We start from the raw sequence: 17002 nt of genomic DNA, 5'->3' as shown, positions 1-17002 counted from the left end.
GTACTTTATTCCAAAAGGAATAAACAATTTAGAATACTGGCAATAAAAAAAGTTAAATGCATTTCTCTTTATGATTAACTTATATTTTATATTATATATATATATATATATATATATAAAACTTGATTTTTAACAAACATTTAATCCGAGAGAAAGACATAAAATAGGACACAGAATAAAATCATGTATGAAATGCGTCATTTTGTAAGCGAAATACAGATTTAATTTGAAAATTAGTTTTTAAAGAGTTAGGTTCACAGCAGATTAATATGTCAGGAAACTAGAAATTCATGTTCAATGCGTATAAACAAGGAATACATGCATACTTAATATCGGAGATTTCTTATTAAACACATCTTATAAGTTAAATGACATGCAATATATAAAATTTATCTTGTAACATGCTTATATTTGAATTTTCTGATAAATTAACAGTAGAATCTAGATTATAGCTAGGAGGAGGAATACAAGAAGAAAATTAGCTATTATTTATGAAACTAAAGAATATAGATATAGTAATAAAACACTAATATAAAACATGAAATTGCAATAAATAGTTCATTACATAATAAAATATCTACAGTTTGAAAATTCAGCACATCAGAATGTGTCAAATAAAGGTATACATTGATCAGATATTTGAGATATACTAATCGTTTATTCTTTTATAAATAATAAAGTTTGTTAGATCAATATTGGAGATAAATTTTTTAAAACTAAAAATTTTTAGGCGACATCTCGAAGCATATTCACATTAGTAGTATTTAGAATAAAACTATTTTAAGCCTATTTTATATTAAAGAAAGCATGAAATCTAGAAGAAATAAGTTCAATACAAGTAACCAACTTTGATTAAGATTATATCAACTTCTATCAATCTATAACAAATAACTGAACGTTAAAATAATGTGCTAAAACAATACGATAATATATTTTTCAAGAATTTCGGCGAACTATTTCTACAATATTTATAAACATCATTTCACTCATTTTATTTAACAAAGATTTTATCGTCTTTAACAAACTGAAAGCACCTTCGATTTGAAAATGCGTTACAGGTCCGTTTTATTGACCAAATAATTTAGCTACTTTCGTGTTATATTAATTTAAATTATCTTAAGTTAGTAATTCTCAAAACATATGCAAGATATGGGACTAAATACATGTTTTTAAGCCAATGAGATCGAAGACACAGAAGTTGAAAAAAAAAAAATCGCTTACGATGCTTTATCGTAAATTATTCCATTATTAAAGAAAAACGATTTCTTAACAACAAACAGTAGCTAGCATCTAAGAATTGATCGATTAGATTTATTGAGCCTTGATGGTGTGAAGAATTACCAGAGATAACTAATGAAATAAAGCCAAAAAATAGAATGCGCTTCACTAACTTAAGCAATACTTTTACACCTAGTAATAGATGAAGTATCAGAAAGAAAGTGAAAAATATATGAAAACTTTCCACTTCACAAAAAGAAATAGAAGGGGAAATCTAGAGAATATAAAAGAGGGGTAAAAATGACAATTGGTCCTAGAATAGAACATAATTAGATTTGCCTGAATAAGAAGAAAGCAGTAATTCCATTGGTTAGTCGAACTCACTTTTTTTTCCCCCCCATCTTATTCTTATAACTTTGATTATTGATATTTCTCTACACTCGAAAATATATGTATAATAAAGAATGATATATTCATTAACTTACCCAGCCTCCGTGATCGTTAATCCATGGTAAAAGCTTTTCCGTTATATAAGTCGCTAATGAATAAGCTATTATATTAATTAAATCAAGACAGTTTCTGTTTTTACAGTGAATTGCCAGTTCACTTCCGAAGACAAAGAGGGCCACAATACGTGCCCATTTAATACCCTCAGAAAAAAGTTCATTTGCCACACCGTCAAGAGTTCCTTTCATATTTTCAGCATTGATGCTCAATTTCTCGCACATTTCTACGAACTGTTCTTTGAATTGAGAAGTGAACTCTTCCGATAAAGCACGCAAAGAAGTTCCCACTTTAGGGGGCAGAGTGTTACCGGCTCCATAGGCTGTCAAAGGACTCGTCCATTGATAACCACACTGGCCGAGCTTGTACTGCAGATAGTCGGATATTAAAGCGGCAACGTTAGGATCAATAGCACTGCCGTCACCATTCATACTATTAAAGTGAGTTCCAATATTGCTTTTCCCAACATCAGCCATATTTCTGCAAACCAATATAACATGCAATTTCCTACTTCACTATTAACATGATCTTCAAACACTAAGTCAATTAATACTTTTTAACCTACGAACGGGCACTCCACACACTTCCTCTTGCTCGCAATATATCTACCAATTTGTTGACGAGCGGCCGGTCGAATAGATGCAGACGTAGTATCTCCCCACCCCTATGTCGTCATAAGTCGATTGCGACGCCATCTATTTTCGCCCATTCTAGACAAATTTTTGCAACTTATAGAAATACACTTCCGTTGAAAATTTCATTCGATTATGAAATTGCTATGATATGATGTTGATAAAACAAATTACTTTTTATAAATCATGCTTGAAAATTCAAACAAGAAGTACAAAGATAAGTTGATTATAAAATATAATATATTTTAAAATTTTAATTTTTTAAAGAACATTTTCTTCCACTCTCCATCATAATTTACTATCCGAAATCGCAGGAATTATGCAGATTATCCAAACAAGTCGAGAGTAATAATTAATTTCTATTCCTCTCAGATAGTCATATACTTAAAATTGAAATAATATTCTGAAATATGTGAAGAATTATATTTCATGTTGCTTAAGTTGGTAATTAAAAAAAAAAGAAAAGAAAAACTGGGTTGACAAAAATTTTTTATACAATCTTCCGATCCTATTCAGTAAAATATTCCTGATTAACTGAGTTAAGATGCTATGTTTCCGAGTTCGAAAACAATTGCTTTGTTTTCAGGTAAACAATAACAATATCGAGCAAACGCCGTCCACTGACTGGTATACCTTTCTAGAAATGGTCTAAAGTCTAAGTTTCATAATAGAACAAATTTTAATTGAAGAAAAGTGCCAAGAATATTATGTTAAATATGATTAGAAAAATTGAGGAATACAAAATAATAATAATGTTATAGAGGTTTTGTTTTGTTTTGTTTTTTTAATCTCAGAAGTACAGTTACCGAATTAAACAAGCTAGAATATAATTATTCTGGTTATTTAGACCATATTTCCATTTATAAGTAAATATGTATCTCACATGTTCTAGAAATTAGTTATTGGAACACGATTAGAGTGGACACCATTATGATTCTTTTTATGTTTCAATAATAGTTTTAATATTTTTAGTTTTGAAATTTCTTAAAATACTGTTATATTATTTCCATATTATTTATTAAATACTCCATATTTATTAAATATAATTTTTTTTTCCTAATAAAATGTTGAATGAAAAATGAATGCGTACAAATGAATAAGTAAACATATTTTTCAAATTCTAAATAACTTTAGATCGACAGATTCAAGTTTTGGATTGACAAATTCAAGGTTGGAAGTGCAAGGATTTTGCAAGCCGACTTCAGAAAATCTTATTTGTATGCATGATTAATTTTTTTGATTCCTTTATTAAAAAAAAGTTTTTTTCCTTGTATTTGTTTATTACAATAATGTATTCAGTATTTAAGTTAATAAGGATGTTTTATAAATGCATTTTATTTTATTTAACACTAGCTGCCTTTGGCGACCAGCCGGTTCGCCAATCTTAATGTTCGTTAATTTTTCAATAATTAAATATTTTATGCTATTCCTACTTTAATAGCTTCTTCATCAAAATATTTTAAAACTTCAAATTTTGATAGTCATATAATTCATTCATAATATTATAAAGGCCTTCAGTCATAACGTAATATGTATCTCTCTAATTTTCTGTTAGCTCCCGTAGAATTTATGCTTTAAATTAAAGTGGAAATGATTAATCTGCTACTAATATAATAATATTTTTCACTGAAAAAAAGCATTTTTTATATAATATGATTATTGAAAACAGAGTCACTGAGCATTTAAACCTTATGGGCACTAAAGAAAAATTAAATTTATGGTGTAAAAAATATTATTCAAATAAAAAAAGTTTGCATATTTATATAATATGTAAATTAACATAACAATAATATATGTTTGTATTACATAAGCATCTTGTATTTTGTTGTTTACTTCGAATTAATTCATTGCCACAATTTTTAGAATTTAATTCCGAACTGAAAAAAATGTGGTCATATCCAAGGTCTTTTTTTTTTTTTTTTTTTTTTTTACATGCATCTGCTAAAAGCTTATTAATAATTAAGAAAAAAAATATTTGTATGAAAATTAAAATTTACTTTAAATTGTGCATTCATTAATGTTCTCTTATTAAACTATTTTTCTTTCTCTAATCATCTGCCAGTAATAAATTTCGAACTATTGTAATTGTTATAATTTCGAATAATCGTAATATTTCTACTTCTTTCACATAATAAAATATTTGTATATTGCGTAATAAATTATACAAGTTTATACTATTACTCCAGTTTCCACGTCAATGGGGAAAGATTATAAATCTAATTCCACGTTCAAGGTTCAAAAACATTATAAATTTTTAAAATTCAAAATTTAAATAAAATCAATGGACAATCAATTAATTTAGACGCGCTTAATCCCTTAACTTTTTGCTTTTTTTTCTATCTAATTACACTATTTTCCTTTTCAAAAATTTGCTGTTTTATTGAATCAATCAAGAATCTATTGAATACATGAAGTGTCAGAATACAGATTATATGCAATTTCTGCATCGAATTATAACTTCCTTGTATTATTTAATTTCAATTTATAAAATTTATAAGCGATAATTCGATGTTGGTGTGATGTTGGATGAGAAGATATAGGGGTTAAATGAATGTCGCCCCTGGATTACAACCCAATCAGACTGCTGAATAAAACGGTTCTGATTGATTGACATCATAGAGTCTGTACATATTCCGATGATCATAGTATTTGTAATATAACATGTACACATACAAAACTGAATTTCTCTAACATCATTTAGACCTATTTTAAATGTGGTGATTAAATTCGCGCTATGATTAATCAGTCGTAGTCATCATTTTAGCTTCAGTTAATTTTCTTGATGGTGAAGACTAACTGAAAGGCTTTTTGAAGCAACTATTCTTAGCGAATTGAATAATCAAAAATTTCTCGATAGAAATGCTAACCCTAAGATTAGATCTCGTATCAGGTACATTCAGAGAAATAGAGTCAGAAGATCAATGGCGTTATGGTGATACTAAACCCAAAATCATAATATGATTTTATCGTGAGCAGATGTCATCATTAGTTTAGCATGGCGCCCAAAGCTTGGTATTATTTTTCACCCCTTTACCATAATTGGTTTTTGATACAAACACGCAGGCCAACAATGCACTCGAATTTCTTCAAAATGATGATACACTGTGAATCATCAGCAATGACATAAGGACCGGGAGTGGGAAAAGGTGGTTATATAAGCCTATGGTGCAGGCCTTCAGGTGCGCTAAGGGGCCAAAACGTTAATGCGGTAATATAATTTCTTAAAGAAAAACCTAAATGAAAAGCAAAAATCAATATCATATCATGGTTACCATTTACATTTGGAATGCATCAGATAATGATGAGGGAGAAAAATTGTTCTGCCATAGGCGCCACTTATCCTCACTCTACCACAGATCATTCGATAATCGAATTATTGTTTTTTTATAACTTATAAGCTAAATTTATTTTAAGATGCTACAACTGGATTCAAAAATTGCACATAATCCATAAACTCTCTATTGTTTTTTTAAGTTTTATCATCTGGTATCATCTTATTAGAAACAGAAAACGAAACAGATTAAGTGTTAACGATGACTATGTAAAAGAGAAAATTCAAAGAATTATAGCTTCTCTTCTTCGCATTGCAGATTCAACAACTTTTGCAGGTATCCCAATTCATTCGCCTTTCAACGGACAATTCTAGAACTGTCGAAATGGGCACCAGCTTTTACAAATGATGGAAAGCGATTTGAAATTTCGCTTTCTGATGCAAACATTAATTTACTTTTTAATTTTTCTTTTCATCTGGCTTTTGACATTTACCAAGTTTTAACTCCATATTCAAAATGAAGATGCATTAGTATTTAAGCTAATAGCTTATTTAAGCAAAAAAGTATTCTGGTCAGTTAAAAAAAAAAAAAAAAAAAAAAAAAAAGTGAAATATTTGAAGGTAAATATTTTTTTGTCAAAAGGCGTTTTAAGTTAGAGTCGGATAAATAATATTGGGTGTCTGAAAATATTTGAAATATCGAATAATATACGATAGCCTTAAAGCTTGTTAATCTGCCAATAGAAATTGAGATCAAAATCTTTTTTGTTTAATGATCAATGATTTTAGACGAAGAACTATAAATTATCTGACTTTATAATTTTTTTAACATTGAAATCAACCGTTACTAAACAGCGGACTTTTAAAACAGTCAGTTGTGCCAATAAAATAAATAAAGGAATAAAAATTTAACTTTTTAATCATCGACTCTGTGTGGTATAAGATTCTCGAATTATCTTCCGTAGTTTCATAAAGTAAGTTCTTGCATTGACTTAACCTGTTTTTCAAATAAAAGTTTAAATGTTAGATGAGATGACAGAAAAATAGGAAGATGCATAACACAATGAAAAAAAAATAATTAAAAAAGTGTAAAGTTTCTAAAATAGTATGAGTTACATCTCTATCGAATTTTAAATTAAAAAAAAAATATTTTGCTAAAAAAGCCATCAAGAGCAAGCTGCATAAAATATTTAATCTAAAATTTTAGCAACCATTAATTCCAGTGAACCAACTGGTTGTCAAAGGCGGCTAATAGTTTATTATTCATAGAATTTGTATTTTCTAGAGTTGGATTTATTTGTTAACTTAATCATTAGCATTGTTCATTATTCATTATAATACCAGAAAACGAGTCAATTATGACATTTTTAAAGCTTACAAGGTTATTTATTTATTTTTTAAACCATATTTTTTGTGTGATTCCGTATTTAGACAGCACATTATGGCATGCATCAGGATAATAATTTGTGCGCAGTTTTCCAAACAAAGATTTATAAATTAGGTCTGTTTTTGAATCTTACAGGTCATATCGGTAGAAATAATGTTTGCATTTTAGCCATATAAATACAAATTTTTAAAAATAAAATAACGATCTTCTGTTAAATATGACGTTTTGTAAAACATTTTAAGAAACGTAATAGATTCCTTTTATTCCTTTCATATCACAAGCGTTTGTGGCGACATCTAGTGAGGCTTTGAAAATTTGTTTCAGTTTAAAGTTAGACTAAAGCTTACATATCATGAATTCGGATCTGGTCAGAACAAAAAATAAAAATTGGAAGCAGGGGGAAAAAAATCAAATTTTATAAGAATGATAAATGTACAATATTTTTTACAATAAAAAAAATCAGAATTCTTAGAAAAAGATACGCAACCACCGCAATCAATCTTACAAACTATTAATGTAAGAATTTTTATCTCGGAATTTTAGATAACCTGATAAAAAAAGTTGATGTAAGATCAATATCTTTTCTTTCTCGAATATTTAATCAAGTGAAATTTTGTTCTAATGTTGTGCAATTTATAGGCTGATGAGCATTGCTATCTCCAAATTGTTGTATAATTTTTCCAATTTGAAACAACAACAAATGATGAAATAAAGAAGATTTTTAAAAATACGTTTTTATTCGTATTCTAAAGAAGAAGAAAAAAAAAATCCTTTATAAAAATAAGAAGATAAAATACAATCATACGGTGCGAAACAAAAATATTTTTATTAAATTAGAATTTTAACCATATGTATAATATATTTTCCAGGCCTTAATGAGTATTTAGAATTCATTTTTTAAAAATATATTCATTATGAATTAATTTTCTTCTGTTATTTTCTATGTATTTTTTACTTTATAAAACACCAATGAAAGAAATATTTCAAAACTTTTAGTATTTATTATTATTTATTTTTCAATCAATAGTGAACTTCATAATTTATTATTATAAATAATTCTAATCTTTCTAGAAATTGTTTTCCTTAATTTCGTTGACAGATGGTGCTTCTCAAATACAATCAAATTTTAATTAAAATTAATCTATGTATGAATACAGTTCTGAAAATACTGCTTTATAATCGGAAACACTCAGCGGAACTTAATTTTAAGGCATCAGGAAGTAAGCGAAAATCCATCTTTACAATTTCAAAAGAAAAATAAAACATAAAAATGATACATCCTCAATCATTTCCCAACATTCAATTAAATACTTTATTCGATACATACATACATACATATACATATATATATATATTACAAATATTTTTGCTACGGGTGTTTTTTCGTTTATTTTATAACTTGCTAGATTTAAATAATGGGAGAAAAAATATCTTCCCTTTTTTAGGCGACAATTTTAAAGGTTGTCTATATTCTGAACTCAATATTTGATTTCAGCAGTCAATGCAACTAACTCTTCTCAATAAGGTACAAATCACTTTTATCAACCAGTCAAACTGGAAGTCAGAACAAGTGAAAATATTTATTAGAAATTTTTATTAATTGAAAATTGAGAAATTATAAATCTGGATACAAATCAGAAATTTTTTTAAAGGAAGCAGCTTCAAAAAGTACGATCTCAATATTATCTTGATCTCATTCTTTGAACTGCAGTGTTAAAAAAAAAATGCACGAAATTTGGTGACAATTTAATGATTGTATACCTATGATATTTGTAAGATTCCTCTACTTTCAAACTGTAGCCAAGCATAGAAAATTTAGTAATTCCAAATCGAAAACTACGAGCAAGGGTAGATTTTTCAAATAGGCAAAATAAGCAACTGCTTAGGAGAGACGTAATATAAAGTCCCCTGAAATTTCTATTTATTCTTTTACGATATTTCCTGAGTATATTATTTTTATGCTTTTACTTAATTTGCAAGGGTCATGTGCACGAACTGATTCAAATTCATGTCAGGTATTGATTAAACACTAAAACATTATTCTAATATTCCTAATTGATTGTCTTTCACAAATTTTATTAGATTGTTTAAAAATTTTAAAAATATTTTTCTTTATATTTAAAAAGTTTCTAGTTCTGTAGTTAAATGTAATTTAGATTATGTTCATTAGTTACTATTTTGTTTAAATTTTGAATCTTGAATTTTTGTTATGAGAAATACTGAAACGTACTCTATCGAAAGAGCTCCTTAATTAAATATTCTGTCAATTTATCAAAGATCTGCTTGTACAAATAATTAATTTTTAAAAATAATTTAATTTAATTAATAATTGAGTTAAATAATTAATTAAATTTCTTTAATAATAATTTAATTAAAAAATATGACGTAGGAAGTTACAGATTAGAGAAAGGGACCCCTGAGACTTACATTGCTTAGAGGACTTAATTCGGTCCTGCCCTTTAGAATAGACATTTGGCCAGCAAACAGAAAGTTTCACACACACTCAACAAACATCCATACCTTTGTAAGATAACAAAAAATTCTTTCAATAGCATAGGAAAGTTGATAATATCAAAAAGAAGGGAGTCAAAATAAGAAAGAAAAGAAAATGTGAAGAAATTTTCATTTATTGTTTCGCAGTTTGAAGTTATTTATTAATTGTTTCAATAGTAAAAAAGGAAGGGGGGGGGGAAAGAAACATAACTTAATTTTTATTTATTTTACTTATACTTATTATACTTACATTTACTGAGGGAGATTCGAACCTATAACTCGGAAATATTGTAACATAAGAATGTTTTAGGTTTTATTCATCTGCTTTATATTATTTTTAAAATTTTATTCTTAATTATATAGCAATGATAATATGCGTACCAAATTATTGCTATAACATGCGACTAGCACTCACAATATGGGTTTGTGTTTTATAAGGCCGCTACACGTGTTCATATGTAAGCAATATCTGGAAAATAAAAACTGTCATTATTATATTTAAAATATTTTTAAAATTCGGGAGTAATTGTAAGGGAATTACTTTCACTGAAAATCTAATTTTGGGAATTTAAAAGTGGTGTAAAAAATATTTGTATACCATTAATCATTGAGGAAACACTTCAGCATTTCGTTAAATTTTTGATAAAAATCTCAGATAATGTATGAATATTCCTCCCTTTCTGAGAATATTACAACGAAGAAGTAATTACATGGCAGCTTTAGGGCCAAAAGTTTATCTAGCGTAGCCTTTTGGATGATTGTTGCATGTCTCATAATGAAACTTACAGATAGTAAATCACGCAGATGTTAACTATCACTACTGAGTAATTCTCCGCGACTTTTCCATATAAGGATATTACTTCGAACGGAATTCAACTATAAGTCATGGAACTTAACGTGCAGTCGTCTTAAAATAGGTTTCCGCATTCCGATTTTAGTTGTCGACTTGTCATTCCCCACCCCCTCTTCAGAACTAGACGAACTGAATTCGATTTCGACCTTTGGTGACCAGCTGGTTAGATGATTGCTAACATTTTCAGTTAACCATTTTTTGCAGCTCACTTTTAATGTCCACCTCAACAAAATATTTTTAAACTACAAATTTTGGTGGGCATAAACTTGTATTACATCGCTCTGTTCATTGCTCGCTGTAGATCTCTAATTTTTCATCAATTCTCCTAAAATTCAAACTTTAATTTCATATGGAGTTGACTAGATTTCAACAATTAATATAATAACTTTCTTTCAAAAAAATAAATATGTTGAATATAAGTATAGGAATAAAAAGTAGAGTCATTCAGCATTTAAGTTATATTTACTATAGAATAAGTTTCATAATTTACATAATATCATGAAGGATTATCCAATAAAAATATATCTGATTCAGCAAAAATATTCAGTATGCTACAAAAATATTCAGTATGCTAAAAAGCCAACTATAAGAATTATAAAATATTTTTATACATCCAATTATATTACAAAAATGGACATAAGTACTTAAAATCTTTTCATTATTGCTTAGTTTTGAAGTGAAATCTTAATTGTAATGACAACAAAATTTTAAATATTTTATTCAAACAAATTTTACAGAGAAAATTATCCTTCACAGAATAGTGTCGATACAAAAAGTAAGCAGCATTTTCATGCCCCTCTCATTAACAAAGTAAGAAAAATCCAAAATGAAATATTTATAGCAACGATGAAAATGTTTCGCGTTTCATTACAAGAATAAAATATATTGTTATAAGATAAAAGTATTTTTAAAAATTTATTAAAATAGAGAAAAATACATGGTAATTAAATAGGTTCGTTGAAAAAATAATTTGGAATTGGATATTTTTGAACAGCTAAAGTTTTGTTGGGCGAAGGTTGTATTGTAACACTTTCTTTTATGTATGCGAGAAATTTTGTTTGTCTTTCTAAAGGCTGTCACTATTTGAAACTAATTCTTAATTCATTATAGGCTACAACTTTAACAACGCGTTTCAATTACTCTAGTTCCTCCTCTTTATTTTCTGACGGAATGACGATATCCAAATAAATATCACGATAATATTATCATTAATTAGTTCTCTTACCATATTACAACCAAATGACACACACATTTGGACTATTACACAAACCTAAAGGACATTTTAGAAATTTGTATTTTCCGTAATGAGCAAAAAACAATGTGTATTTACTTGTCGATTTCTATATGAAAAAACTTGTTTCTATATGAAATACGTATTCTCCTAGTCGATTTCTATATGAAAAAAAAAAAAAAAAATCTTTCTAAAATCAAGTGAAATAAACACTTAGGACTTTTCTAGATTATATTATGCTTCTTTAGTTAAAGGAGAAAGATATTTATTTTTAGCATTTTTTTTTAAAAATCTAGTTAAAATTAGTCAGTTTAAGTCGATAAGTAAAATTGTTTTTCTTGCAAAAAACTTCGGACATAAATAAAACAACTGTTATGACTATGCAATTTTTTCTAATAGACATTTTTGAATTTGGTTCTCAATTATTTTTTGTTCAGCGAAGTCAAACCTTTTGAGACTTTTGAAAAGTAGTGTTTCATCCGTCAGAACGATGTGCATCTTTTAGATCTGTAGTTTTTGCTTTTTGCGGCACGTAATAATTTTTGATCAGAATTGATATTTTGTTTACAGTTTATTATGTTACTCATGTCAATCACATTTTCAGTAGCGACGTCGGAGAGACAAATTAAGAAGTTGGTCTCTTGAATTGAGTTCTAGTTAGGTTGTTGTCGTCGTAACTCAAGTGTCGGCACTTCAAACACGGAGATATGTATTTCCTAATACAGGGAAGTTTTAAAGTGACTCTCTCATTAGCAGTAAAATCCGACTTCATTCCTGCGTTGTTGATAAAAAAAAAAGTGTTTCTTTTTTTCCACGATTTCGACTCCTAGTGATATTTAATTGAGTAATCCATCAACACCTGTAATAACATTCAAATACAATTTATTGATTTCCTCATTTTCAAATAAAAGTTTATATTGTTGTAATATATTATAAGGAAATAATAAGTTTCAAAAATTGCAACATTAAAAATTATTATTCCTCAGGGCTATAAAATCAAATATAACATAATAGTTTAAATGAATAATTAATATTCAATTTTATTATAAATAAATAAGTAACTAAAAATTATTTAGTAATAAATTTAATAAAAGTATGTATTATTGTAATGGATTATAAGAATGTAATAAACTTCAAATAATACGACATTAAAAATTATTATTTTGCAGGGCCGGTCAAATTAAATATAATATAATAGCTTAAATAGATAATTAATATTTCAATATACTACTAATAAATAATTAACTATACTTTAATTTATTTAATAATAATTTTAATAATTGAGTATAATCATACATTATATATGTAATATCGTATAATTCGTAGAATTTGAGACTTTTAAAAAAAAATACTTTTCTTTTTTACTTTTTTTCACATAATATTTTTAATCGATTTGCCTTGAGGGATTTGAAAACAATATCCCTCAGCACTAAGCAATTACCTATTCAGAAATTCATCACTGCTTAGATGAATAATGCTCAAATACTCACAACTTTTAATAACTGGGGAAAAAAGCTTATCTCTCGTAAAGGTATAATTTACAATATTTTTCTATGCTTCACACACATTAAAGTTAAAAAAAGAGAGCTTTTTCTTTTTAATTTCTTGAGAAATTTACCTAGAAAGTCTTGAAAATCAAGAATTTAAATACATGACTCATAGTCAAAAATCATATATTCTCTTAATCTAATCTTATCTAGAAGAATGTAATTTAGAAAGTTCCACCGAAAACTAATAATGTGATTTGTACTAAATTCGGATTGCGTTATTTACAAAAATTAATATTTGTTTCTCCTATTTAAATAAATGATTCAAGAAAAATAGATGGCAACATCGTTGAGATATGATAAAAACATTCCTTCTTCTCTACTCTATGCAGCAGTATGGCAAGAAAGTGAAATTTGCTTTTATCATGGTTGTTCATATCGGAAATAAAATTGAATATGCAATATAGTGGCATTTACTTTGAAAACAATACTTGTTTAAAGAAATTTTCTGAGGTCATAAAGAAATCTTCGGGAAACACTAAAACAATTTAATTTAATATAAGCAATAATAATATAAATTTATTTACAGATAAAAATGAAACCGAAGTGAGAAGATTTAACAAATAATACAGATTATAAGGATTTTGTAACATGCACGTGAACTGAATCGTACTAGCATAATTTTCAATTTAAACGAAACACTTAATTAAGAATTCAATATTCTTCCAGTTAAGTCCATGTGCATTAGTTAATTTCTTTTAAGTTTTTTCACATATAGCTCATGTACTCCTGGAATGTCCAGTTCTCGTCATTATAAAAATTGGCATAAGCGCACTAATTTTGTCTACATGGCGCCCCCCTAAATTTTGGCACCCTGAATATATATACCTTCTCTCCTCCCCCCCCTTTCGCTATGCCACTGTTAATCGAAAATCTACCTCTCTGTATATATTTCTTTATGAAATGAAAAGAATTTGAATTCTTGTTGAAACCTTTTAGATTCAATGAAAAGTAACTACAGCCTTTTTTTTAAATTTGTTATAAGAGCTAAACTAATGGTTAACAAAAAAATTGAATTAAAAACAAGGCATATTTTAATCGCAAATTTTTTTTTTAATTAATTCAGTTAAGATATATTTAAAAAAAATAGCTTGTCCTTGGATCATATATGTAGTAAATTTCTCCTTGAATATGAACATTCTTGACATTTCTTCCTACTCGAAGTACAATTTACTTTTAAAACACTTACCTTCATCAAATGTTATTGGATGAAAATTGGCCGATTGAATTCAAACAAATTCGACAGAATTTATGCAAAATAATGACAAAATCATTTAGAATTGATAAAAGTATTCTCTTCAAGAAAGATACATATATTTCCGCATTTATGATACTCGTGCATACATTTATTACCTGCAATCCAAACAGAAATGTAAATGGATGGATTCTCATTTTTGGGGCGCCATCTACAGAAAACAAAACAAAATTCCGATAGGTTAAAACTGAATTAAAATGAATTTCTTTTCTGAAATTTATTCTTCGAGAAATGTTTGAAATAAAAAAAAAGGTCAAATACTCATTTTCTTCAGTACCGTTTAAACAGAGGGAGAGGAGCATCTTTTTTTTAAGGAGATTATCTAAGCAAAAGAGATTAAAATATTGTTATACTAAAATTTCTATTTGATGGGTATATATATATTTTTCTGATATATTGCTATTAATGCAATTTTTGTAAAATTAATATTTAGCTCTTTTCGATACTGAACTGAGAAAAGGCACTTTTTTATTTAAGCACTCTTGGCATTCCTTATTATTATTATTATTTTTAGATTTTTCCCCCTTTATAAAACCTAAAGTATATTTATATATTCAGAACTGAACAGCAAAAATTGCGTAATTTTTATTATTAAAAAAAATTATATTTGTTTCTGACTTAGATACAATTTTTTTTTTAAAGTCTGGATTGCATTCTTAGCAAAAATTTACTTTTGATTCATCTTGGCATACAATCATCGAATAAAATTCAAACTGTTTTACTATAGTGAAAATTTCTATGCTTCTCGTAGTCATGTTGTGATGATAAGATTCTGAAGGTAATTATAGACTTTTATGCCTTACTTATTTATAATAATACATACCGGGAACAAATGGGTACTTTCGAGAATATAGACTCCTTGGGCTCTCCATTTAAACAGTATACATTTTAATTAGTACGACTGAGTTAAGAATCATGGCTATACGAAGAAATTTAAAACTTGAATTTTTGTATAAATCTTATGTGGATTATAGTTTCTTTTAACTCCATTTATGTTTCGTTTAAGTGCGTTAATTTTGACAAAATGAAATATATACTGTTTGTTCATTTTTATCTTAAAGATTTTGCTTTTTTTGTGAGAGTGGCTAATTAAGGAATTTTTTTTTTGAAATGCCCTTCTTACAAATTATATAAATATAACATTCTTTATTTCAGAAATAAAAATTCTTATTTCTTTAACTAAATTTCCTCATTTCTTTACTTCGTAAGAGTGAAAATATTCTGCCACATTTAACTCACACAATCAATAATAGATGGCAGCACGACTGGTTAATAAAACAAATAGGGGTTATAACAATTTTTAAAATGAAAGTGATTGATGATCATCGAAAAGTAATGATTACATTTGTTAGAAAAATATCAGATTACGATAATTATCGAGCAATTAAATGAATTAAGAACAAAATAAATAATGTAAATAAAAGTTTCTATTTACATTTTCATCTCAATCCCCACAAGCGTCGGTGGTATAACGGTTAGCATAGCTGCCTTCCAAGCAGTTGACCCGGGTTCGACTCCCGGCCGACGCATATCTTTTTTTGCCTCTCCACATTCTAAGCAAATGCCTTCATATTATATCTCTTTTTGAAGCTATTAATTAGAAAGAGAAACTCGGAATCGAAGAAGTATACAGTTTGACAGAAATTCAAAAATATTCTTTATCTTATATAGAAACTACAATTTTCGATACAGACCCTAAATTTAGGACAATGATTTTTTTTTTGGTCGTTTACTTTAAAATCCTCAGTAAACAGTAGAATTCCTTTTGAACGAAAAAACATATCTTTAGAAAATTTAGAATCTTTTGGGATTCGTTAAATGTTTCATCTTAAATGAATTTGCAGAAATTATTCTTTATTTTGTATTCAAGTCAACAATTTTCTGCTTTACACCCATGATCGACAGTTGACGTTAACAGGGAGCATTTCTTTCTTTCTCTCTCCTTTTTCAGTAATGAATTGCATTATATATACATTATATATTTATCAGTTTACATTTATAAAAGTTAAAATAATTTATAAAGTTAGTTTAAATTAATGTTAAAGTAATTTTCATAAAACATTCTATATCTAATTTAAATATGAATTATGCAATTTTTTTATTTTAATCGTTTTTACACTTTTATTAAATTTTCCATATAGATGTTAGTTATGAAATATTAGAAAAATTTATTTTTACAATAGTAGAAATACAAACCTTCCCTTCCATTGCTTCATTTTGTACTTTCTTTTTACTAGAATTCTTTAAACTAGTTAGTATTCTTTCTTTTCAAATCGACTATTGAACACTTCGGAATTTAAAAACATTTAAATTCAATTTTGAAGTATTTTCAATATGAATATATCACATCGGGAAGATCAAATATATGATTCTTTAATGAAATAAACTTGATATTTTGAATACAATATTGTATTAAAAAAAGAATGCGATTTGTGCTGTCGATTTATAATGCCATTCTAACATTTTTTTTTTTTTTTAAATATTTTTTCTTGACCTCTGTATCATTTTTAAAATGTGTAAATAACTTTTGTATCGCTGAACTTGTCATTTTTAAAATTATATTAAAGTAGCATAAAAAATACCCTCAAAATCTATTAAAGTAGTATAAAGA

The 17002-nt window shown here is 27.1% G+C and overlaps 1 protein-coding gene and 1 non-coding gene across 3 annotated transcripts in view; one reads left to right on the top strand and one right to left on the bottom strand.

Annotated features, from left to right (window-relative positions):
- Nucleotides 1-2360, bottom strand: part of LOC129966040 (apoptosis regulator Bcl-2-like) — a 36120-nt gene extending 33760 nt beyond the window's left edge. Inside the window, exon 1 of one of the 2 annotated variants that reach the window (XM_056080389.1) lies at nucleotides 1704-2360. In XM_056080389.1, coding sequence (XP_055936364.1) covers nucleotides 1704-2198 — 495 coding nt within the window. In that variant the 5' untranslated portion in view covers nucleotides 2199-2360. The remainder of the gene's footprint in view (nucleotides 1-1703) is intronic. The other variant, XM_056080388.1, reaches the window with a different exon arrangement.
- A 13488-nt stretch (nucleotides 2361-15848) lies between these two features.
- Trnag-ucc (transfer RNA glycine (anticodon UCC)) lies at nucleotides 15849-15920 on the top strand. Its single transcript has one exon. It is a non-coding gene; the product is annotated as a tRNA-Gly (tRNA).
- The last annotated feature ends 1082 nt before the right edge of the window (nucleotides 15921-17002 follow it).

Source organism: Argiope bruennichi, chromosome 4 (assembly GCF_947563725.1).
Source record: "Argiope bruennichi chromosome 4, qqArgBrue1.1, whole genome shotgun sequence".
Classification (NCBI taxonomy): Eukaryota; Metazoa; Arthropoda; class Arachnida; order Araneae; family Araneidae; genus Argiope; species Argiope bruennichi.
Note: the sequence above shows the minus strand (reverse complement) of the source record. Positions and strands in the feature narration are given on the sequence as shown.